The sequence below is a fragment of the Meriones unguiculatus genome, chromosome 8, assembly GCF_030254825.1.
Source record: "Meriones unguiculatus strain TT.TT164.6M chromosome 8, Bangor_MerUng_6.1, whole genome shotgun sequence".
In the NCBI taxonomy this organism is placed as follows: domain Eukaryota; kingdom Metazoa; phylum Chordata; class Mammalia; order Rodentia; family Muridae; genus Meriones; species Meriones unguiculatus.
The window spans coordinates 11,123,647-11,150,164 of NC_083356.1; the positions used below are offsets into that span (position 1 = coordinate 11,123,647).

The 26,518-nt window shown below is 40.9% G+C and overlaps 1 protein-coding gene across 2 annotated transcripts in view; it reads left to right on the top strand.

The window, feature by feature from the left end:
* Nucleotides 1-26,518, top strand: part of Slc2a13 (solute carrier family 2 member 13) — a 265,113-nt gene that overhangs the window by 48,738 nt on the left and 189,857 nt on the right. For both annotated transcript variants that reach the window (XM_060388794.1, XM_060388795.1), the window contains exon 3: nucleotides 20,547-20,755. In XM_060388794.1, coding sequence (XP_060244777.1) covers nucleotides 20,547-20,755 — 209 coding nt within the window. The remainder of the gene's footprint in view (nucleotides 1-20,546; nucleotides 20,756-26,518) is intronic.

Below are 26,518 nucleotides of genomic sequence, written 5' to 3' on the forward strand. Positions count from 1 at the left end.
TCCCTTTTGTGTACTTGAGCAAACTTTGGGTATATACCTAGCAGTGGTATAGTTGGGTCTTGAGGAAGCACTATTCTTAGAAAGCGCCAGATAGCTTTCCAGAATGCTTGTACCAGTTTACATTCCCACCAGCAGTGGAGGAGGGTTCCCCTTTCTCCACAACCTCTCCAGCATGTGTTGTCACTTGAGTTTTTCATCTTTGCCATTCTGATGGGTGTAAGGTGATATCTCAGGGTCGTTTTGATTTGCATTTCCCTGACGGCTAATGAGGATGAGCATTTCTTTAAGTGTTTCTCTGCCATTCGATATTCCTCTGTCGAGAATTCTGTTTAGCTCTGTTCCCCATTTTTTAATTGGATTACTTGGTTTGCTGCTTTTCAGTTTCTTTAGTTCTTTGTATATACTGGATATTAGTCCTCTGTCAGATAAAGGGTTAGTGAAGATTCTTTCCCTATCTGTAGGCAGTCGTTTTGTTTTGATGACGGTGTCCTTTGCTTTACAGAAGCTTTTCAGTTTCATGAGGTCCCATTTACTGATTGTTGCTCTTAGAGCCTGTGCTGTTGGTGTTCTGTTCAGGAAGTTTTCTCCTCTGCCAATGAGTTCTAGGCTGTTCCCACTTTTTCTTCTAACAGCTTTAGAGTATCTGGTTTTATGCTGAGGTCTTTGATCCACTTGGACTTTAGTTTTGTGCAGGGTGTTAAATATAGATCTATTTTCATTTTTCTGCATGTGGACATCCAGTTGGACCAGCACCATTTGTTGAAGATGCTGTCTTCTTTCCATTGAATGGTTTTGGCTTCTTTGTCAAAAATCGAGTATTCATAGGAGTGTGGGTTTATTTCTGGGTCTTCTATGCGGTTCCATTGATCCTCCTTTCTGTTTTTATGCCAATACCATGCAGTTTTTATTACTATTGCTCTGTAGTACAACTTGAGATCGGGGATGGAGATACCTCCAGATGATCTGTTGTTGTACAGGATTGTTTTGGAGATTCTGGGTTTTTTGTTTCTTCATATGAAGCTGAGAATCTTTTTTTCAAGTATACCGCATTTTTTAATTGGGTTTTTTGGTTTGTTGGTCTACTTTCTTGAGTTCAGTATATATATATATATATATTTGTATGTATATATGTATATATATTTGTATGTATGTATGTATATATATTATGTACTCTGTCTGATGTAGGGTTGGTAAAGATTTTTTATTCTCATTCTGTAGGCTGCTGTTTTGTCCTATTGATGGTGTCCTTTGCCTCACAGAAACTTTGCAGTATCATGAGGTCCCATTAATTAATAGTTGATATTAGAGCCTGAGCTGTTGGTGTTCTCTTCAGAAAGTTGTCTCCTGTGGAGGGCCCAGGAATTTTATTCATTGCTTTATAGAGTTTGAAACAACAGATTTGTCTAAGTTTTCTAGGAAATTTTTGCCAGAAGACACACCAGGCTACACAGTGTTGTCCAACTTATTTTTGTGCCATCACTTATTATGACAAGTGCATTTTCAGCATTGGCTAAGTTCTTTAAGAATGTTGACTTGTGCCCTTGCTTCCACAGGATTTGCAATGTTGAAGCAGCCCAAAGAGGCTGTTCCAGTGTGGTGGAGACAGAGGGAACTGAACTGCTATACGAGTAGTGCCATAAGCCATGTGACTTAGGATAAACTGTGAAAAAGCTCTACGAGAAGTCACACGAAGTCAGTGAGCGCTCACCAAGTTAGAGAGAGGCTCACTATCCCCAATACACATTTGTAAAAAATACATCTGCCACCTGGCTTTCTCCTGAAGGAGTCAGTCTTTACCCATTGCTGGGAAAATGGAATGGAAGCTTTTCCTACTCTGTATAAAAGAAGAATGAGGAAGCTTGTTGATATTACTGGTTTAATCTGGTGTTTTAAATTTTTATTTGAAACGTAGGAGAAGTCATTGCTTATATGTATAAGCATTAAGAAGGTCTAAATCATCTATTACATTTGAGTAAATTGTGACTAATGTACATATATGTTGAAATATATAACGTGTAGTATTTAAGTCACATTTCTACTAGTAGGCTAATCATTAAATATTTTTTGTAGTGGTTAGGACAGCAAGGAAGAACATAAAGTAAAAAGATTATGAGTGCAGTGCACTTCCATAAAGGTGGAGTTGCTGGGGCAAGCCTTAGCTCCCTTAAAGGTGGGTGATAAAATCCCAGCTCCATATAAAAATCTGCCTCCAGATCTTCATTCATTACCTACAGATCTGGGACAAATAGTGTGGTCCCTCTGAGCTTAGGTTTTTCCCCAAAACTGTGGGAGTGAAAAAAAAGTGAGATAATTGTAGAAACGAAAATATTATATGCATAACACAATCCTCGCATCCTACTAGTGCTTTGTAGACAGCAGGCACTTCATAAATGCATTTCATAGTTATCTACTGTTCAGGTGCATGAATCAAAGTTGAGTGCCACTGTTGGTGTGTTGCAGGAGAAGCTAAAAGAAAATGAGCATTCTGTGGTTTGTATTTCCTTGATGCTGAGGATGCAGCGTAAAGTAGTAGAGCAAAACCCCAGAGAGGGAAAAATACTATAACCATTATAAGTACGCAAATACTATAGCGAGCAGTGAATTCTGGGTACCTAGGAATATCAGCTGAATGTGGAGCTGTTGCTTTTCGGCAGAGAAACTGTAGGTGAACTGTAATTATATTTTTCATTATTTTTTATTTTTTGATACTAAAATATATTCCCATCATTTCTACCTTCCCTCCTTCCAAACCTTCCCTTATCCCCATCCTTGCACTCTTTAAATTCATGGCTTCAACTTTTCCATAAATTGTTGTTATGTGTTTGTGGGTGTGTGTGTGTGCATACATTAATTCCTGAGTGGCCTGTAGATTTTTACTTTGGGTTGCAGCCTCATGATTTTCTCCATCTGGTTTAGCATGTCTATTGCCATCATCCTTCTGCAGCTCAGATTTCAGAGTTCATGTTGGTGAGACTTCATAGCATCTGACTTTCATAGGAGACACGGTCTCACAGCAAAATCACTGTTCCTCCAGCTCTTACAATTTTCCTCAGAAATGATCCCTGAGCTTAAGGTGAAGGAATTGGGTTGTAGATGTAGCAAATGGGATAGGGTTCCACAGCTCTGCATTTTGATTGGTTGTGGTTTTTCTGTAATGGTTTCTATATGTTACAAAGAGAGGTGTCCTTAATGAGGGATGAGGACTGCAATTACCTGTTAATATAAGGACAAATGTTTAGGATATAGTTAGGAGCAATGTTGGTTTAGTAAAATGGAAGTTGTAAGTTTTTCTCCAGGACCCTTGACTCTATTGGCCCTGGGTCATTGGCTAGGTTTCTAGTAGCAGGCATAGTTTTCGACTTGTTGTGTGGATCTTAAGTCCAATTAGAGAGCTGTCATTTACTAACATGGTATGTGTGCTGTTACTGCATCCTGGGAGTTATTGTACTATGCTAGCATTGTTGTATATTTCATATGTCTCGTTGCTAGGAAGGACTGTTGGTTGTTTCCCTCCTTTGGAAACTTGCATGGTATCTTCTGGTACCACGAAAGCTAGTCAGTCTCAGGGAGAAGGCTTTCAGGTCAGATCCAGCTTGGGTCGTCTGGGCCCTGTGTCTGAAGTGAATGGTGTCTTCAGCAGTAGGGACCTAACCTTCCACCACTGCGGGCAACCAAGGGCAAATAGCAATAGTCTATAATGTTTTGATAGTCTCTTGGATGACCCTGAGCAACCTTTCAAAAGAGGGCTTCTTAGGGCTCATGCTGGGGTTTTTGTTAGCTGGTGTCTGGCTCCTGGAGGGAACAATGTCTACCCAGATGGGAAAAGTCATTTACACTATATACTAAACCACCGTCAGTCAGAGCCAGTCACATTTGGCCAGGGAGAAGAAGGGGCAGCTGGGGAGAGGAGGCAGCCGTCTGGGAATTTAGGGCCAGTGGGAAGATTAGTCTGTAGTTGGATTGGATAGAACTTTAAATCCATTGATGGCGTAGGCCTTTCATCTTTTTAAGTTATCAATTGCTTTAAGAAAACAGTAAGTGTAAATGTACCACAGTTTCTGTATCCATTCCTCTGCTGAGGGACATCTGGGTTATTTCCAAGTTCTGGATATTATGAATAAAGCTGCTACAAACATGGCTGAACAAATGTTCTTGTTGTATACTTGAGCATCTTTTGGATATAGGCCAAGGAGAGGTATAGCTGGATCCTGAGGAAGCACTATTCCTAATTGTCTGAGAAAGTGCCAGATTGATTTCCAAAGTGACTGTACAAGTTTACATTCTGATCAGCAATGGAGGAGGGTTTCCCTTTCTCCACAACCTCTCCAGCATGTGTTTTCACTTAAGATTTTGATCTTAGCCATTCTGATAGGTATAAGGTGAAATCTCAGGGTCATTTTGATTTGCATCTTCCTGATGGCTAAGGATGTTGAGTCAGCAATTAAAAACAAGGAAATCATGAAATTTGCAGGCAAATGGTGGGATCTAGAAAAGATCATCGTGAGTGAGGTATCCCAGAAGCACAAAGACACACACGTATATACTCACTTATAATTTGATACTAGATCTATAATATAGGATAAACATACTAAAATCTGTATAGCTAAAGAAGCTTAACAAGAAGGGGTTCCAGGGTAAGTTGATCAATCCTCACTTAGAAAGACAAATGGGATGGACATTGGAAGTAGGAGAAAACAAGAAACAAGACAGGAGCCTACCATAGAGGACCTCTGAAAGACTCTACCAAGCAGTACATCAAAGCAGATGCTGAGACTCATAACCAAACCTTGGGCAGAGTGCCGAGAATCATATGAAAGAAGGGGGAGTTAGTAAGACCTAGAGAGGATGGGAGTGCCACAAAGACCAATTATATCTGGGCAAGGGGTCTTTTCTGAGACTGATTCTCCAACCAAGGACCATGTATGGATATAACATAAAACTCCTGCTCAGACATAGCCCATGGCAGCTCAGTATCCAAGTGGGTTTCCCTAGTAAGGAGAACAGGGACTGTCTCTGACATGAACTCAGTGGCAAGCTCTTTGACCTCCCCTCCCTCATTATGGAGGAGCAGCCTTGCTAGGCCACAGAGGAGGACATTGCAGCCAGTCCTGATGAGACCTGATAAACTAGGGTCAGATGGAAGGGGAGGAGGGCCTCCCCTATCAGTGGACTTAGAGAGGGGCAGGGAGGAGATGAGGGAGGGAGGGTAGGATTGGGAGGGAATGAGGAGGGGGCTACAGGTGGGATACAAAGTAAATAAGCTGTAATTAATATAAAAAATTAAAAAAGAACGCAGTAAGTTTGGTTTTGTGTTTTCAAGTCTCATAATTTTTAATGTAGTTTTATTTTTGTATTTTGTGTGTATTTATGTTTGTGTTCTGCATGCCTGCCAAGGACCCACAGAGCCAGAAGTCTTGTTGGATTCACTGTAACTGCAGTTACAGAAGGTTATAAGCTACCATGGGGGTGCTAAGAATTGATCCAGGTCCTGTGGAAGAGCAGTCAGTACTCCTAATCTCAGAGCCATCTCTTTAGCTCCATAGGGATTTTTGTTTTTTAACAAAACTGATTGCATGGTGAAGTGGTGAGCTTTCTTCTCCTGAAATAATTTATAGTTTTAAAGTTTTAGAAGCCCCCACAGCATGCTGTTATTTGAATGTTAATTGAAAGAATGTTATTTGTATATCATTTGAAAGGTAATATTTTCAGAAAACAAATTTATGCTCAGGAAATGTCCTTATAATTAGTGATAACTAGTAACGACTGACTACATATGAAAAATAGCATACGAGTTAACCTCTGTCTTAAAGCCATTCCACTGCCATTTTAACAAAAAAAAATAATTTGGAAAACACATATCCATTAGAGCTTAATAGCTTGATTAAAAGTAGAAATCTAAATGCTGAAGTTATCTATAACATTCTATTCATAGAGTGAAGACGTAAGACTTATTGTAAAGATTCTAGTGTAACAGGGAATGTAGTTGAAGGCTGATTAGTTTGAGGTCTCATCCTCATGGAACTGGTATCAGTAACAGTGTTATTGTATGGATTGAGTGAATGAATGTCTATGAAAATGCTAAAGAACTCTTAAACAATAATAGATATTGCTAGCTGTTGTCTTGAGAAAGCATTGATTGGTTTCAGCCTCTATATCCGTTTAATCTTACTCAACAGCTACAACAACAACAACAAAAACCTTTCACCTTCAGTTCTTTTAATTTCCACAAATGAAAATAGCAGGAGAGGTTTGTGTAAGACCAGTCTCCCTGAAGAGGCCACTCCACACCATGGACAGAATGTAAAAATCTGTTAGTGGCCAGAGCATAGAGCATCTTTAATGAAAATAACTCTGCACAGTATCATCATAATAGTAAATATGCTTCTACATATTTGTCCAAACTCGTGGACTACACTCCTTCAGGTGTGAACCACAGGTAACGCTGGTCATCCATGTAGTCGGTAGACTCATCATGTGGGTGTGCACATTGGTGGGGGATGCCGAAGCCTATGTGGAGAGGAGAATGTGGGCATCCTCTGCACCTGCACCTTCTCATTTGTCGTAAGATGACAATAGCAGAGATCGGCATAAAACTGAATTACATGTATGTGGTTTGTACGTGAGCACTTGATAGGCTGACAGATGGCCTCATTCTTTTTTCTTTAAAACAGCCACTAGAGTATATTAAGGGAAACAGCTAAGAAGCCATTATAAGCATTAATATACTTTAGATAGTTTGGTAGGCTGTGGAAATGTATACTGTATACTGTCACTGTTTACCAAAATTAGGACCCATATATACATTTAAAAGATAGGTGGTTTTGCGCTTTACATAAGTTGAAAGTAAGAAGATGGGCGCTGTAAAAGTGAAAGTGAGGTGCTGTGATGTTAACAGTCAGAGAGGCGTTAAAGCGGTGTCAGCAGAGATTAGGATGGCTCGTAGTGATCAAAGAGCCTGTTCACCAGAAGCAGCAGTGATGATAAAAGTGTGGAAGACAAGATGAAAGCTTCAAAACAGAGAAATCAAAAGGTAGCGGGGGTGCTTTCCTGACACTGTGCCGGTACATGCTGGGATAGAGCTGGACACTTCAAAATGGCAAAAAAATATTTGTTTTATCACAATAAAAAGGAGCAGAATGGGAAAATAGACAAATCGAGCTTCCATTTGGGATTTAGAAAACCATTTTATTACCAATTTATTATAGAACAGTTAGACAAAAACATTATAGAAACAATATAAAACCATTAAACCCTTGTCAGAATCGACCCTTGACTGCCACACTCAATAGCTTTAGTATATATTATTTGTCAAGGTGCCGTTAGAATTTCTTTGGCAGACATCGGCCAGGTCCTGAGTATGAAGTAAATATTTAGAAGGCTTTTAATAAATAAATTATATTCCATTTTTTTAGACTGGGTCCTCACATTATTGAGCTGGGGATCAATAGCGATAAAATAGAGAAGAAAGTCCTAAAGATTTAGGCACTGAAGCAAGATGTTCTCAGTGCTTACAGATCTGTGGTGTTTTGAAGAAGAATGGCCCCATAGGTTTTTACGTTTGCATACTTGACCTTTAGTTGGTGGGACTTCAGGGGAGGGATTAGAAGGAGTGGCTCTGTTGGAGAAGCTGTGTTACCTGGGACAGGCTTTGAGGTTCCAAAAGGCTTGCGCCATTCCCACTGTCCATCTCCATCTCCTGCTTCAATCAAGAGCAACCTCTCAGGTGTTCTGCCGCCGCGGTTCTAAGCCTCTAAAACCATAAGCCCAAATTAAACACCTTTTTTAATTTTTATTTCTTTATAATAGGTTGCCCTGGTTATGCATGGTCTTTTGTTAAAGCAGTAGGAAAGTAACAGGGACAAGCTCTAAGGAAAATTAGAAAATAAAATATATTAAAGCAGGTGATGAAAATATAGTATATAAAAAAAAAGTGTAGCTTTAAAAGATGATCCTAGAGAAGAGGCTTAAAGTCATGATCCAACTTCCATGTGAAGAGTGGCAAGTCTGATGGCACACACTCTTAACCCCAGTGCTGAGAAGCGGGGCAGGTAGATCTCCAGTTACATCTTGGCTAATTCTGCCTGGGGAGGCACAGAGCACAGTGAGACCCTCTCAAGGGAGGATAGGGAGTAGAGGGAGAAAGGAGTAAGAGAGGGAAAGGAAGGGGATAAGGAGAGCGGGGGCTCAGGGGGAGAAGGAGGAGGAAGGGTAGTTGTTAAAGTTGTTAAACTCAAAAGTAAGGAATGGGACAAGAAAGTAAGCAGAAGGTATAAAATAGAAAGACAGTGGAGTTGATTCTGTGGAAAGATAAATAAATTTAATGAAGTGGCTATGACTCATCATACTAAAATAGATAAAAGCTTGTATTGTTAATACCAAGATGAAAAGAGTGTGTGCCATTCCTCTGGGAATTATAATACCATTAAATTTTTTATAAACAGTAGCTTTAACAAGTTAGAATGGGCATGTTACTTAACAGTCATACTTACCCAAAAATGCACACCAAGAGAAAATGAAAAAATGCTTTACCTTTCTGAATAACTGGAAGCATGACTCTTCACCCACCAGTCACATAATTTCACTGGCAAGTTCTAAAAAGAGGTTGAAGGAGGTGTTGTCTTTCACTCAGGGCCTGTAGGTAGGCACACACTCTCTTTTACTGAACTGTACCCCTGCCCCTGTTAGTGAAGAATAAGATGTGCCGTATAAAGGAAGATAGACACAAAGCAGCATGTGGTCCACAGTTCCACAAGGAGCTCATCACCAAGCAGGGTCACTCCCAGGCACAGGAATCTTATCAGCCGTTGGCCCTGGTAGTGATGATCAACTGGAAAAGAGTCCCTATCAAAGAAGTTTCTTGAGTAGTAGAAGCGTTCTTATCTGGGCTGGTGGTTGGTTACAAAGTCCATGCATTTCCTGATAACTCATACAAAGAACCTTGCATCTCTGCAATGGGCTTGATGTCCAGTACTGGAAAAAATTACTGTGAACCTCATATTGGCCGTCTTATACTATTCTATTTCTGAATTTATTTATTTATTTATTTTTTTCTTTTTTGAGACAGGCTTTCTTATAGCTCTGGCTGGCCTTGAGCTTACTATCGGCTGAGATAGGCTTTGAATTTATTTAATCCTCCCATCTCCACCCCTGAAGCTCTGGAATTATAGATGTGTGTCACAATATGACCCTACCATGAAAACAGCCTGCAGTAAAATAAGTTTTCTGACACTTGTCCTTTTAAAAGCTCCTATTATCCTGCAATGAAATAATCTTATCTTGTTCAAAATTTCTGGTGTGTAGGCTCTATAAAGTTTATTTATCATTATCACTATTATAATCTCAGTTTTAAAACTTTACACAGAAGATTCTCAGAGATAGACAAAATCAGTCTCTCTGACACACACACACACACACACACACACACACACACACAGATAGAGAGACAGGGAGACAGACACACACATCCAGAGAGAAGATAGAGAGTTTTCACAGAAACCATGGTATGAATTTGGTTTAGGTCTTCATATACTTTGCCATTTAAAACTAACATGTATAGAATGCTTCATTGATAGAAACAGTGTTAATCTGTTTCTGCCAGAATATGTTTCTTTTTCTGCTATAACCACAAGACTCTAAAGAACTTTTTCCAAGCCATTAAATACTGATATAAAATTACTTTTGGGGATTTTTTTCCCCCTGTAAATCAAGCACACAGAGTTAATACTTCGTTACATTTGTTTATTTAGTGATTTTGGTTTTATAAGTTTGCACAGAATCTTTCTTGAGGCAGAACAGAAGTTGCTTATTTTCTGATCATAAATCAGTAGAAAGTTGAAATATTCAAAATGGGACACATGGAGATATTTTCTTTTTTTAATTTAATTTTTTTATTAATTACACTTTATTCACTTTGTATCTCCCCATAAGCCCCTCCCCCCTCCCCTCCCGATCCCACCTTCCCTCCCCCTTCTTCACGCATGCCCCTTCCCCAAGTCCACTGATAGGGGAGATCCTCTTCTCCTTCCTTCTGATCTTAGTCTATCAGATCACATCAGGGAGGCCACAGGAGATATTTTCTTTTTGCAACCGTGTCTCCAACCCTTGATGTCATGACTAGCTAATATGATTACGGCAAGTTTCAGTCACCAGTGCTTATCTTCTGCATGGTCTTTGGTGAGAAGACAGTGTTAAGTTAATGCACAAAAATCTCAGTTTGGTAATCTTATTATCTTAAAATTTTACTATTTTTTTAAATTATGTGTATGCGTGTATTCCTTTGTGTTGCAGGCCAGAAGAGGGTAAACCTCCTGATACGGGTGTAGGAGCCAAACTCAGGGCCCGTAGAAGAGGAGGAAGCATTCCTAACCACCAAGTCATTTCTTTAGCCCGATTTTCTTATTTTAGTAGCTTACTGTTAAAACGGAGTTGTGAGACACTGATTGAAATTTTAAAACACATCATCAAGTGACTTGGCTGTAATGTACCAGGTGACCAATATCAGTGTTATCTTTCTGACAGTGTTACTGGGCAGATACCTTCCCACTGGTATATGATAGAGTGCTCTTAGTACACAGATTATTCATATAGTTATTGCTTCAGGCTTTGAGAAGTAGAGAAACCCCACAGCCACAGGAACGCTGGGTGACTACTTCTGAGTGCAGGGCTGCAGGGCCAGTATTCCGGGGTGTGGTTTGAGGGGGCTGCAGTTACTCTGTTTTCCACTGGCAACCTTAGCTAGAAGGTTTATTTTCAGAGTTATACAGTGTTGCACCAACGATGATTAGATTTGTTATGGTTGGTGATGCGTCTAGCTCTTGGTCTTTCATATATATTCAGAATGTTTTTTTTTTTGATAAACAGCTAAATATTGACTCAGAGAGAAGTCTTGGCATAGCGTTCGAAGCTAACATAAATCGTCATTCAGTAGGTTTCAAAGAACCTACTGATTCTGATAGCAGACTCTTTATTTTCAATGAAAGGGAAAATGTGTTGACTTTTACGTGTGAAGGCCTGCCAGTTGGAAAGCATGCAGGCTCAAGGGTAGTGTGTGAACTGTTACGTGCAGCTCCGTGAAGTCCACAAAACCGGGGAGCTTTTGAGAATAAAGCAGAGGTAGCATCCTAGTGTTTGTAATAGCTTTGTAGTTTATTTGAGCTGCTCAAAGTGGTCTAACATGGACTTGATTTGTTAATTAGCAGCAAATGGGTGTAAACCCAAAGTGGAAATGCAACAATTGTAACTACAAATCTAGTTGTCTTTTTTAATTTTTTTTTTTAGTTTTATATAAGCAGTACTGGATATTATTAATCTTCCTTAAGTCTTGACTATGTTCAAGGCACACTTTCAAAGACTGACATGATGTATCTTCTTAGAATTGAAAAAATACACCCCCCATATATATATAGAGATATATATATATCTCTATATATATATGTAAATTGTTTGTGGCTATGAAAATAAGCGGTAGAGATGTAGTGTTGGGGGTTTTTAGAGAGCAAGTGAGTGCACCGTTCCACGGCAGGGAAAGCGTGGGTGTGAGGCTGCAGCTGGAACAGCAGGAGATCGAGTCTGGCTGGGCATACTGCAATTGCCTGTGGGAAGCACAGAGAGACTTAGACCAGGATCTGGGGCTGGGGCAGTCATCTGCTTCTGCTAGCTGAGTCTCACAAAGTCCCAGAGATGCGTCTCTCACCTTGTTGAAGCAGCGCCACCAGCTGGGGACTAAGAGTTCAAACACCTGGAAACCCATACAAGCCGCCCGTGTACCCCTGTCACACTTTCATCTTCCATGCCTGCAATGGAGTGCCAGGCAGACAACTCCCCGTTCTACCGTCAACTTCAGATACAGTCTGGGCCCTTCTACCGTAGCCGTAGATAGGATGCTCCTATCTGGTGAAACCGCAGAAAACGTTTTCTTAGGTGCTGAATCCGTAGGCACTGGAAGCTCTTGTTCACATGAATTTCCGTTTTCTCTGCTGGGGCCTTCCTTGGGTGTGTTCTTGCCTCTGTGACACACTTCCTATTGCCCCAGTAAAGAGAGATGTAGTTCTGAAAAAATAAGTTTGGGAAACACCTGGAGCTGTTGCTTGACCTGTACCTTCATGCCCTCAAGGTCAGTAGGGTAATGGGCCAAGTGATTGTGGCATTTGAGTGCTTTCATTTCTTCAAGTGAACTGTGATCCCTTTCCTGACTCGAAGGAAGTCCTTCAAGAGCTATGAAAAGATTTGCATGCAAATCAATTTAGATGTATGCTACAATGAAGTTTCCTTGGCAATGATGATCTTCTGTTACATTTTGACTTATTGCTAAAACTGCATAGAACTAGGGAGTTATTTTGAAAGAGATTGCAACCATTCTTTGCACATCATTTGAGGAATGGGGAGATAAAAGAGGAGGAGGAGAAGCGCATTGGATTGTGAGTGCAGAATTTAACTCTGTGTGCAATTCCCTCTGAAGGGTTGAGGCTGGGGAGAATTTTTGTCAGGCTCAGGGTGCAGAATAAAATGTAGATAAAACGATGTTTGAACTATCATGTCTGTCACGCGTAGCATTCTTTTGCTACCCATGATTTCTTTGTAAAAAATGTTTTCTGTTGTTTATATTGTTTCTTATATAATTTAAGGAGAAATAATTACGGAGGCGGAAGCAGGAGCTTGCAAATTTGAGGCCTGCTTAGGGTACAGAGTGTGACCCCCCCCACCTCAAAGAAACACGGATTCTTTTAACTGGTGGTCATCTGTTTCCTGTGCTGTGGCCATAATATCTTCAGGGGGTTCTAGTTTCGTCAAGGTAGGCACTGAGAGAACAGTGCGATATTGTTTGTCACCAGCTGCTCTGCTCCTACTGGCTTGCAGCTAACCAGCCTGATGGGTGAGACACACTCAGACACTCAGAATTGTACTCGCCCTCTGCTTTCCGTTTTTGCTGCACGGTTTTAGGCACATAGATGTGAGTTGAATCGCACTTTCACAAAAGAACCTCAGAATTCTTTAACCGTGAAGTTGAGGTGAGTTAATGCATTTTTTAATGAGTTCAGCATAATTAAATACTAGGTAGTTAATGAATATTTATTATTGTAGGTTGGCTCACAGTATATATAGGGGCCAGGCTGGCTGCATTTCATTTGTATCTTTTATCGCTTCTTAACTATGGGTCTCCTTCGTGCTTCACTTCTTAATCTGTGAAATGAGGCTGATAATGCTCTCCACATCCTTGTGTTGTTGAGAAGATGGTAAGTGTCCTGCAGTTTGGAGTCCTTTGAGCAGTGCTTGGGGCATGGCTGGTGTTCTTTGTTGGCTCCTTGTCGGAAAGTGTTCCATGAACCAGCTGAGCACGCACATTCAATTAGATTTTCATGTATTTGGGAACGACAAAGCCTATGTAACATGCCAATTAACCCAGTTCCTAGAAGCGGGTGATTACTGTGGGCCGCAGTCACTGCAGTCATTCTGCTATCCTGTGCCTTAAGTGGCCTCCCGTTAGAAGATTCTGAAGTGGCACAGGGAGGAGCAGTGCGAAGCCTCTGAAGCAGTGATCTGTGAAGGGCCTGTAATATGAAAATTGCCGTAGTACCTCTGAGCAGCTGCGCCACTGTGGGGCATCCAGGGGCCCAGCAGGGAAGGATTTGAGATTCTCAGAGAATCAGGTTTGGGGGAATTGTAAAGCAAGCTTACCCTGAGTGAGAAGGGGTTCTTGTCCTGGGCTGACAGCATCTGAAAGCATTGTCCCCCGGAGGGTCTGCTCCATCCTGCATTTTCTGATGGATGGGTCCTGGTTGCAGTGTTAGCTGTGACCCTCTTAATGCCAAGGCTTCTGTATTTTAAAAGATATCTTGCCATGATGCTAAAGATGTTTTGAAGAGTTTCAAAACTCATTAGTGCTCTCATTTTCTTTCTTCTAGAGTCAGCCTGTTTTTTCTTTCTTTCTTTTCTTTTTTTTAAGTCAGCTTGTTGTACCTTTTTACCCACAAAAGATAAAAGGCTTTTCCTTGAGATCTTGGGTGTTTGTTGTTCATTTTTACCTCTGGGATTTTTTTAAATGTTTAGATCTGTGGTTCTTGGCCTCAGCACATTAGCACTACCCAGAGAGCTTTTAATGAAATAGAATCTGTGGGCTCAGAGCCCAGACCAATTAATCACAACCCCTGGGGAAGGTGGGGCCTAGACTCTGGTGTGTTTAAACCGCCCCTTGGGAGATTCACACATGAATCCAGGATTCAGAAACCTGGTTTTATCTGATAATAATGAGGTCTCTTGATCGCTAGGGACTCCTCCCTTAGTTTGTGTCAGGGCTTCTTGTCATTCATCTGGTTCCTGGTTTCTCTAGATTTAGAAGATTGACATCCCCTGATTCAGTTTAGCTAGGTTTATAGCATTCTGCTTCTTTATATTAGGTTGAAGTTTTCATCAGTATAACAGCAACCCTTCCTACTTCACCCATATACACATCTTCAAAAACAATAATTTTCCCCCAGAGAAAGATATGAGATAGTTCTACCTACTGGAGACTTGATATAAAGATATAACAGACCGATGTGGACTTCTTGCAAGGTTAGGCATCCCGAGGAGGTGAAATTTTCTTGGTGAGCATCCCTTCTGCCAAGTGAATTAGGAACTGCTGTGACCTACTGCTCTGAGCAGTGCTAGGGAATAGATGCTGCTCTGTGTGCATAGATAAATAACTCGACCGGGGGTGTTGTGGGTTAATGTGCCTACACCTGAACTACCCTAAAAATCAGTCTTTGGTTATGGTCACAAGATGTTTGAGACAATTAACTTAAAGAGGGAAATGGTTTTGGGTGTCTCAGTTCAGCATCAGCTGAGAAAGTGATGATGGGAACCATGCAGTGGAATTTGGAGGAGATAGTTGAAGACCTCCTGGCAGCTGAGAAGCACACGGACGGGAAGCAGCTCTTTTGAGGGCGTGATTCTAGGACCTAACTTAGAGTGTGGTCCTCCACACTCCAGAACTTCTGTGCCTCCTGAAGTTTTCATCACACCCGGTAGCACAACCAGCGGCTGACCCAGGTCTAGATATATGTTTTGGGGACACTCAACAAAATCGTAGTAGGAACCCGGATCCAATCTGTCTTTGCTGTTTATATGTTGCAGCTAACTCACTCGTCCTGTGTAGTGGTGTTCTATAAAGCTATGGATTTTCTTCTGTCGGATTATATTGTATCGGTGATGATAATTAAAGTAGGCTAAGCAACCCCCTTCTTTTACTTTTAGAAAGTAAGTCTCGAGCATCAGTATCAATATTATGTTATCTTTAGGTTTCTGGACTACTCTTTGCCGCAAGAGACACTGGCAGAGGTTTTAGATCTCTCTCCTACTATGCAGACTTAGGAGTTTTGGACTGAGGCTTTTGGGATGTCCTTTTGCAAAGGGGCTTCGTGTCTAAAGCATTCTGGCTTCTGGAGCTCACATACACGTGGGTTGATATTATGTCGGCATTTTCCTTTTCGTTCTTTCTTTTCTTAGCTTCTGTTTCTTTTAAATTCATAAAAAAATAACTATACTCTGGGTTTTAATAGCAAGTAGCAAAGTAACAGAGAATAATGTATACATTTTCCGTGTCTGAAAATGATGCGGTTTCTGTATTTATTTCTGCAGCTCTTTAGTTATTTCAAAACACAGAAAATGAAACAGGAAAGTTCTCATCTATAGCGTGAATCTTACTAATTCCTTAATCCAGTATATTTAGTACCTTCTACAGTCTGTTTTTCTAAAAATAATTGACAGTATAGGATAACCATTTCTTTTTATTGTGTCTTTTTTGTTGTTGTTCTTGGTTTTTGCTAAGGAATTGAACCCGGGGCCTTGCTATGCAAGGGCTGTGAACTAAACCTCTAGCCCAGCAGTTCCTCTAAATTCTTTGAGAAGCCGTAACTCTTATTTACAGCAATAGAACACTTTAAATAAGAAATTTAGTTGAATGTATTAACATGTTAAGGGGGTGAGTGGTAGCCAGAAAAATATATTTATGTGAGTTGATCTGCCTAGTTTTCATCCGAAGACCCTTGCTTGCAAAGAGAGGATCTGATCATGCCTAGAGTGACAGTGGTTTTCTGGGCAAGTAAGTTTGCAGCTAAATGATCTGGAAGACTTGCTACTGGTACTTGAGTCCAAGCCTAGTTCCTTTCTGTGTAATAGCACAGAAGCTTCCAGTGGCTTTCAGTATATGGCTGTTGTTCTTTCCATTCATAAAGTATTTACTAGATGCCATCCACGTGTGAGGCGCATCCTTCACTTGGTGCTCAGCTAGTGGCTGGGAGTGAAAGGTAAGGTACAATGGCAGACTGAGAAGCATACTTCAGTTGGGATTTAAAAAGAAGCTTTTCTCTGTGAGCTGCACCAAGGGCTTAAGTGTCGGTATAATCACGCAACATAGATGGCGGAGGCTACACCGTCTGTTCCATCACTCAGTCATGAGTACGTCATTCACTCTCTGGATATTACTCTTTCTGATTCTACCTATGGGTTTATTGTGCTGTTTATAGTAAGTGTTATTGACACCCAAATCATAATTATAGTTTTCCTCTTTTTTTTTTCAGATTTAAAATCCAGTTACTTAGAGTTTATTTGGCTTACATCATGAGATCTAGCTGTGGGAGCCTTTATGTTGCTTTACCGTAGGTTAGCGTACCTTAAAAGGCAGACTGGCTTTGCAAAGCATATTAAATCAGAGTAGTCTCTCTGTTGAAGTTACTTGTTTCTGCTTCTATCTTCTCTGCTGTGGGCCATTACTGCTTCATCAGGGTGAACTTCATGCTTCCTGGCAACATGAAATAGGGAAATTACTTAAAAAAACTAATTATTCAAAGGACAGAAATAGCTATTAATAAATAACTTGCTGCAAGGCATGGTGGCATGTCTCTGTAATCCGAGCTCTTGTGAAAGAGAGGGAGGGAGACCACAAGTTGTAGGCCAATGTGGGCTACATATAGCAAGACCATATTTCAGACGACAGAGCGGAAAGGGGGGAGTGTTAACAAAACACAAAAGAAGTAATTGCAGGCAGTCAGTCTCCTGAGAAGCATACCTCATATCGGATCATTCCTGTTAGCTCCCTGCTTCTGTGACAGCAGCATATCCGAGATGCCTGACTCACTGGGGAAAAAGGGTTACTTTGGCTCAAGGTTTCTGTGTCAAGGCAGGACATCAAGACAGCAGTTCAGTGTGAGAGTGATTGATGACCTCCTGGTTGCTAGAAGGCCAAAGGAGAGAGGTAAGTCCTGGGGTCTCAACATCACCTTTCAGAGTATTCCCCAGGTGTCAAACATTCCCCCCTGCTAGCCCCACTTCTTAGAGGCTGTACCCTCTCCCATTAACAACATAGGCTGGCAAAGAAGCCTTCAGCATGCGTGCCTTCAGGAGACCGTAGCGGATCCGTATTCACCCGCCTTGGAACCTGTGCGTAGGATTTGTATCAATAACCTCTGCTCGGATGTGACCCATGATAGCTCAGTAATCAATTGGTTTCTCAGAGTGAGGGGAACAAGGACTATTTCTAACAGGAACTCAATGACTGGCTCTTTGACCTCCCCACCTCCCAAGGGAGGAGCAGTACTGTTGGGCCACAGAGGAGGACTTTGCAGCCAGTCCTGAAAATAACTGACAAAACAAACGGAGTCATATGAAAGGGGAGGAGGTCCTCCCCTATCAGTGGACTTGGAAAGGGGCATGGAGGAGATGAGGGAGGGAGGGTGGGATTGGGGAGGGAATGAGGGATACAGCTGGGACACAGAATTAACAAAATGTAACTAATGAGAAAAATAAAATTAAAAAAAAGGAGTCAGAAGGTATTGCAATCCATATTCCTGTTGTACGTATCAGTATTAGACATACTATTTGTGGAGGGCTGTGCATGATTTGTTCACAATACGGAAATACTATCTTGGCATTTGCCTATTTGTAAAATTGTAACTCATATGAGAGAAATAAATGTTAGATTTTCCCCATTTTCAACTTCAGGACAGCATAAAAAATAACAGTTCTTTTCCAGTGAGGAAAAGCTGATTAATTAGCTATTATGTATTGCTGTGATCCACACAAACACCAAATCCTGTGGTGAGTATATATACACCCAGCACTGTCAGGCTGGGTGAGGGGCGTGTATTCAGTGTCGCTAGACTCTAGGGAGTGCTCTGTGATTTTAGACTGTGGCTAGTCAGCGTGTGGTCACCGCTTTCAGAGTGGTGAGTATGCACTCAGTGCTCATAGGCTCTGTGATGTGTTTGTGTACTCACTGCTGAGAGACTCTAGTGAGTGCGCACTCAGTCCTGTAGGCTCTGGGGAGCGTATACTTTTTCTGTACTGTGGTGAATGAGAAGTGTGCACTCAGAGCTTTGGGATTACACTACAGGGAGCAATTGGATGCTGGATTGGCAGAAGCAAGAAAGGGAACTTCCTGGAGGCAGCCCACTCATTTCTGCACTGCTGACGAATGGGTGTATCCCTGGCATAGGCAAGGCCCCAAGGAATTTGCCTCAGGACTGTTTATCGTTGCTATAATGCCTTCCCATGCTTGTTTCAAGTATCAGCCATGACAGAGACCCTCCCTGCTCATTGCTTCATTCTGTTGGGAAGATTTTCTGCAGATTATTTTGAAGATATACTCTCATAATGTTGTTTAAACGAACTGATGATTTCATAACTCCTGATGATGAGTCTGAAAAATTTCTGACTTGATTCAAGTAATTTAAAAACCCTCCTGCGGTATAGCAAAAACTGCTCGGAGCTCTATGGCCATGTGGAAATACGTCAAGCACATGAATTACACCAGGAAGGAAAACAAGGTTGAAACAAATTAATAATCAAGGAGATAGATTCATTCTAGGTTTAGCCCAAGGTTAAGGCCCAGGTGTACACCACGATAAGGAAGACCATATGAAATGGAAACAAAGAATAAATTGTTAGCTATATAAGACAAGACATACACCTGTTTCTTAGAAAAACTTTGACTTAAAAATCCTACTTTGAACACATAAATGTACATTTGAAATAAGATAAAACGTCTGCTTTGAACTCATAATGAGCATATAGATAAAGCCACTGCTTTAAACTTATAATAAACAAAGTATCTAGATATTAAAATCAGCAGTCCTTCTGTAACTCCCCTTTTATGTATCTATTTTTGAATGATTTAATTTTTTCCATATATTGAGAACCTTTGTATTAGAGTATATAAAATTAGAGTATATAAAAAAAAAACAAGACAGATTTAAACATTTGTTGAGGCCACTCACTTCATCCAAATATTTTCTAATTGTCTGTATATATTGTATATACGGATATTTATATCTGTATGTCTACATATATGTGGATAAATGGTATCTTTGGGAGCTCTCTCGTTTTTTCTATTGATTGTATGTGTGTATGTGCGTGAAAGGTTTGTGCCTTCTTTGTCTGCCAAAGGTGTATGTTTTTATATGTTTTTAAGTTATTAAGTTTGGTAAGTGATAAGCAGTCCTGTTTTATAAGCCTTCTTAATTAGGACTCTACCTTCCAGCAAGCCACTGTTCACTGCTGAGCCACTAAGCTAAAAGGAACTAAGGCTTTTCGTTTTACAACTCCTTGTATTTATAGCAAGAAACTGTCAGGGCTGCGGACGCTTGTACTCTGAGTTAAAGGAGCCACCTGGCTTGACTGATTAACACCCTCTGCTGTCTTTCTCTCTAGAGGCTGTCATGGCCAGTAGCCCCTGGGAGTTAAACTGTATATATAGAGAGCCCCAAATAGCAAGGCTATCAGCCTGGGAGTTTGAGTTAATGTATACAGAGAAAGGCCAGCTATCAATCAGCTGCTCACCACCGACCCCGCGACCCACGCGTGCTCACCCTGTGTGCTGCGGCTGGTCTCTGGAAGTACACAGTGTTTCAGACTCTATGTTGAATGACTGTGCATGCTGTTAGATTCTGTGGTGTGTGCACGGCGCTGGCAGAGCCTTGGGAACACGTACTCAGTGTTTGTAGGTTCTCTGGTGAATGACTGTTCAGTCAGTGCTGTCACTGCGTGGTGAGTGTGTACACGGTGCTGTTAGAATCTGGGGAAGGCATGCCCAGTGGTTTTAGACTCTGGTGAGTGTGTGCTTAGTTATGGCAATCTGGGACCACATACTAAGTGCTTTTGGACTCTGTTAGGCCCTGTGGTGAATGTGGGTTCAGTACTGTTAGACTCCAGTGAGCGCAGTGTGTGCTCACTGCTATTAGACTCTGGGGAGTGCACACTCGTGTTTATATATTCCAGTGAGTTAGTGTGAACTCAGTTATTTGAGATTTTCTGGTGCGTGTGAACTCAGTGCTGTTAGACTGGGCAGTGTGCACACTCATTTTTATACTCTTATTAATGAGTGTAGACTCAGTGCGTTTCCACTCTGGAAAGTGCATGCGCCATGTGTCTGAATTCTGTGTTGAATGCGTGTGTACTCAGAGCTGTTTCAGACTCCACGGTGAGCGTGCACACAGCTCTGTTAAACGCCCCGGTGAATATATGCTCAGTGCTCTTAGAACATGTTCACAGTGTCCATGTATTTCTCATTACAGGTACATGTTGGGACTTGCCGCCGTTCCAGCCGTTATACAGTTTCTCGGATTTCTCTTTTTGCCTGAAAGCCCCCGGTGGCTTATTCAGAAAGGACAGACTCAGAAGGCCCGCAGAATCTTGTCCCAGATGCGTGGCAATCAGACTATTGACGAGGAGTACGACAGCATCAGGAACAGCATCGAGGAGGAGGAAAAGGAAGTCAGCGCAGGTATGTGCACGTCCCACTGCATGATTTTAGCATTATTTAACATGGCTTTATACACATAGCAGAAGAGAAGCGGTATGTTTAACTTCAAAATTAATGTAATAGACAACCGATGCACATTTCCCAGCAGCAACAATTAGCACGCTCAAGTCGCTGTTTCCAAGTTTGTGTTTAAAATGTGTCAGCTTTGATTCCATTCTGCATTAATGGGCAGTTCATATGGGGACACATGTGATTTTTCATTCCTGAGAAAATGACAGACAGCCCTATATGAAGGTGTTGGTTATTGTCAAGCACAGTATTGGCTGTCTTCAGACCGCTTTGCTGACAGTTTTAGCAGAGCTGGAGGCTGAGGCCTTCCCTCAGCCTCTGATAGATACTGCCAGAAGTGAGGCATTGTGGGACGAGTGTGCTGTGGCATATCTTTGTATGCATGTGAGGAACAGTCACCCTACTGCTACAGCCTTCTTCATCAGACCAGAGCCCCAGCTACGATGGGCCTGGTTTCTGGACACTTTGCTTAGATGGTGGATCACACTGATGTCTGAACATTTTGTGAGCGTCTGTTGTGTGTCTGGCAATGTTGGTGTCTCTAAAGAATCACCCTGGTGCAGAACAAGGAGACTTTGCCTTCACAAAATTATGTCCTTTAAGTGGGTTCAACACTGTGTTCATTTTTTAAAATACTATTTAAAAAATATCCACTTACAGTACAAATAACGTTTTCTCTAGTCTGAATTCTTCTTGTGGTACCTCAAGTTAAATATGAGTTTCTTTTGTAATTATCAGTACTCTTGAAACCTACATTCTAATTACGTGTGATTGGAGTATAAAACTTGGAATATTAGGGCTATTGAATAAAATGCTGTGTAGAAAATTTGTATTTATTAATTAATACAAACTCATGTAGAGGCACGGATACTTCTGATTTTTACTATAAACTAATAAGCACAAACCTCTTTTAAAAATTTGGCCCTGTTTTGTTTTTGTTTTTTTTTTTTTTAGAATAGGGTTTCATGCAGTCCACAGCCCACAATGGCCCAGAACTCATTATGCATCCTAGGATGATCTTGAACTTAGTCATTATGCTGACCTTGAGAGCTCTTGCTCCTCCAGCCTGTACCTCCTGTGTAGTGAGAATGCAGGTGTGTACCACCATTGCCCAACTTGCACTGAGCTTCGTTCTGATTGCTTACAAGTACATCTCCTTGAGCTGTGCAGTTGCTGACAATGCGCTCTAATTGAGTTTCATGACTCCTGGGGCTTTCTAACCAAAGAGACTGCATAGACGCTTGAGACTCCTCTGTAGTTATCCATGGGTGCTTCTGTTTTTATCAGTGGATTTTAGGAGCCAAAGAGGACATCATTGGGGGGAGGGTGTAGATAAATTTGTTTCTATTTCTCATTGTTGCTTTAGATAAATACTTGGACAGATTTTTTTTAAAAACACTGTAATATAATGTACCAAGGCTTATTTAGTGATTGACTCTTCCAAACTTTGGAAGTAATGCATTTATCTCATCTCTCGATTTGCAGTGTATGGCATACTATCTTCTCAGATAATTTAAAAGTTCATGCCATGTTTGTGTTTGAAAGGTCATGGTGGAGGTGCGTTATGGCATAAGTGGACAGAAATGGATTAACAGTACCAGGGCCTTGCTTTCCCCCTCATCAGCTGCAGTAGTACTGGGGAGAGTGGGTCCTGTACCTTGCCCAGGAAGCACAATGGATCTGGCCCTGTGTACTCAGTCGTGAGTTAAATACACAAATAGATATGAGTTTCAGGGAGATTACGTCAATTATTTCAAGTAGTGATCAGCAGATGGTTTCAGGTAGCTTCAAAGTTACAGAGATGTAGGCATATAGGGCCTGAATATTACATAGCAAGGTGTAGCTATGTTAAGTTCAAATTTTTTTTTGAATTTGTCTGCTTGACTTTAGAAATTAAAAGAAGTTTTCATTCTACTTTGCAGGATAACTTTGTGTGATCTTTTAATTGAATTTTTCTAAATAACAGCCAAACATCTTTAATGGCTTTCTGTTGTCATCACCCTTGTCTGTGTATCCCAGACATGACTTGAAGAGTTGGAGTTGTTTGTTTGTTTGTTTGTTTGGGCATGTGTGTTCACAGGGTATTGGAGAAATAAGGTGTTACTTTTTCACTAGACATGAGTGGGATTCTTGTACTTTAGAGTGTAAGAAAGTCAAAGTGTGTCTGGGGCTGTAGTTTATAAGCTGTTACCTCTCTCCCATAATAAGGAAAATGTAACAGCCAACAAGAGGTAGGGTTCCTTGGAAGGCAACCTTTCAAAAAATACGTGTATGTATGTGTGTATGTATGTATGTATGTATGTATGTATGTGTGTATTTAATGTATGTGTGCATGCCTGCCGTAGCACGTGTGTGAATGCCATGGTGTGTGCGTAGGGTGAGGGTGGGAACAAGTGGGAATCCATTCTTCTTTTCTATCATGTTGTTCCAGTGATCAAACCCAGGTTGCCAAGCTTGACGGCAAGTGCCTTCACCTACTGAATCATCTTGACAACCTGGAAGGCAGTGTTAAGGAAGAATTTTGAGTGTTGAGTGCCGTCTGCCACCTTGTCCAATGCACTCAGGTTCTAAAGTGCATGTCCATGTCTTTCACCAGAGGTGAAAGGAGGTGGTGAAAGGAGTGCAGAGGCTGCCAGTGCCATTCTATGTCCAAGCTTGGGCTTCACAGGGAAGACTGTCTCTGCACCGAGTTTCCCACACAGACTGAGATGTTGGGTAGCAAGGTGGGATCAGAAGTAGAACAAAGAATGGGAAAAAGTTTCCTTTTCTATGGGAGCAAACACATTATGATGGGTACAGTATTGTAGGAAGCCAGGAGAGGCCACAGATGTGGAGCAAGGTGGCTGTCATGGCAGCTTCAGTGCTGGACAGACAGGGGAGATAAGGTAAACAGCCCCTGGAAACCTTCAGGCAGAGGATAGTGTGCCTTTATAGCTCATTGGAGTCACTTGTGACACAAGTCAGTCATCAGTATGTAAAATAAGGCCCCCCATATTAAAATAAACACATGATCTTTCTTTTACAACTATGGTCACATAGCTCACCTAGATCCTAGATACTTCCAAAATAAACATATTAAATAGATCCCAAGCCAGAAAATTAGCCTTGAATTTTGAACACTAAAGTATTAATATTAGCTTAATATATTTATTTTATATATGTGATAACTGTGTTTCCACATTTGTTTATTCATCCATTTATTCACTTATTTGTTTGCATTGCTGGAGATGGAACTCAAGGCCTCACCCAGGCTAGCTAAATACTACATCACTGAGCCAAACTTTAATATCATTGAAATGGAAGGAGTCCTTTGGTAGCACTATTCCAGGTTGCAGTGTGATGCAGGCTCACCTAGTCCCTGTCACAGGCAATCAGGTGATGCTCACCCCCAAAACATTTAGGCCAGCAAGATTGTGATTTTATCAGTTTGTGGACTAATTGAAGTGGTCAAATGCTGGCTGTATGTTTTGCTTTTGGTGGGGTAGTTTACTCTTTAGCCTAGAAAGGATGAGTGTGGTGTGAAAAGGCATTTATTCAGCATCTCCTGTGAGTTTATTTTGATTTCTCTCCAGCTCTTTGGGGTCCCAATTCTCGTGTTCGGAATAGACAGCTACATCTCTCTCTCCCTTCAGCTCTTTTGCTCTCTCTCTCTAGTAATTTTGCAGTTAGGTCATAAGTCTTCCTGTAAATCATTTTCTCTTTCAGTGAATTGATGTTGTGTGTGGCTGTTTTTGCAAATAGCATTTTGCAGAGAGGTATTTTCAGGGAGGACCAATATCATAGCTTGATAGAAATTCTTCTGTAGCTTCTTTAGAAATCCAATCCTGAGTGGTGACCTTGCAGGGAAAAGGCTCCTTGCCTTGTCATCTGCTTTCTTGAGAGGAGAGCAGTCTGCCCCCGAAATGGTCATAGGTTGCATACATTACAAAGAATTGAAATAGATGTTGACAGTTTCTTAGGAAGATGACCCATGACATTCTACGTATTGACAGTTCTATATCTAAAATCCTAAAATTTGTTGAAAAATTCCCTGAACTGTCAAAGCCTCTTGGCTGTAATATGTACCCATCGTGGTAAAGCATGGACCGAAACAGAAGGCCACTGGCCTCCTGCCACTGAGGGCCCTGGGCAGCGCATGGAGGTCAGCAAATTGGTTTTCTTAGTCATGATGACTGATTTAAGAAGCTGTATCATTCAGTGCTGCTTTAAATAAATATTGCATTGATTTTCTAAATCCCAAAGGGCTTTTTAAAGCCTTATGAAGAATGGAATAGTTCTTAATTTTACATTAAGATGTCATTGAGTCTGTTATGTGGGACAAAGAGAAGCAGAGATTTTCCATGTGCAGACTTGTTGAAGGAAGCCTTTTTAATGGCTGTGGGCCTTCTAACCACTTCTCTTCATTTGTACTGAAATTCAGAGTGTTTTGGTGCATGGATGGGTAACTCATAAGGGCTGTGTATGTCTGTTTTCTTGCTATGCTGTATGTAAATCTAAATCTCGTGAGAAGAAAATCCATGCTAAAAGAGCTTAGTGTCAACTCTCATTCACACACCAATTCACTGTGAGGAGCACACTGTTTTTAATTTGTCTGCATTTAAGCCAAGGAGGACACAGTCCCTAGAGGGTAAGCATTTCAAAAGAGAGTTCTGCTTTAAGGTAAATTCTTTACAAGCTAGCTTGAATCCATTCAGTGCAGCTAAGAGATTTATGAATTTTATGTCTATACTATCTGTCTATCTACCAGTCATCTATAATCATATATATGTGTATATACACACACACACACATACACACATATATATATACATATACACACACATCCTCTAAATGACTAAAATGCTGTATCCTTTAAAGTTCTCTTAGTATGTGCAGGTTAGAGAGTGTCATAGGAAATGCTAAACTGTTTTCCCTGCCCCTGGGCCTCAGTGCCAGAACCTGCTTCTTCTTTGCTATCTGAGAAGTCCAGCTGTTCTTCAATGTCATTTTATTATCAAATGTTTCTCCAAAAAAGAGTGAAAGAGAAAGAAGGGAAGAAAAAAAGAAATTCATTTGTTCCTTCATTTTTTAAATTCAGTTTGTATTTTAAATCCAGGAACTTAAATGCCACTATTTCCCCACTCTCCGATTCCACTTCCCAAGGCCTCTTCGCTGCTGGTCTGCAGCAGCGACATCCTCAATCTGTATCCCACTGGGAAGCTCACTAGAGATGCGTGCTTTACTTCAGTTGCTTATCGGTGTCTGTACTCCTTGAGGTGTTTAAAAATGAGTGGTGTGTTTGCCAGGATGAAGAGAAAATTAGGTTTATGAAGCTAAATTACAATCAGTTGCTGTAGAGACTGTTTTCAAAATGCTTCCTTGAAAATGGCTTCCACTGCATTTCTCTCAGATAAAATGCCTTCAAAACCCTTCATTCTAGAGAATTAAATAAAACCACTCTTTTTCAGTGGTGTAATGAACCTCAGGGACCTTCAAAGAAACTTCATTATTATCTTTACTATCACTATTGTTAATTTTTTGTTTTTATTAATTTTTTCTTTATTATTATTTATTACAATTTATTCACTTCGCATCCCAGCTGTAGCCCTCCTCTTTGGGGATGAGATAGATGTATGTACGCATTTCTTTTTACTTAGACCAGTAGATGATGATATTGTGCTACCCTAAAGTAGTAAGTGCGCAAACTGGAGAAGATGTGTTTCAGGATGTCGTGGT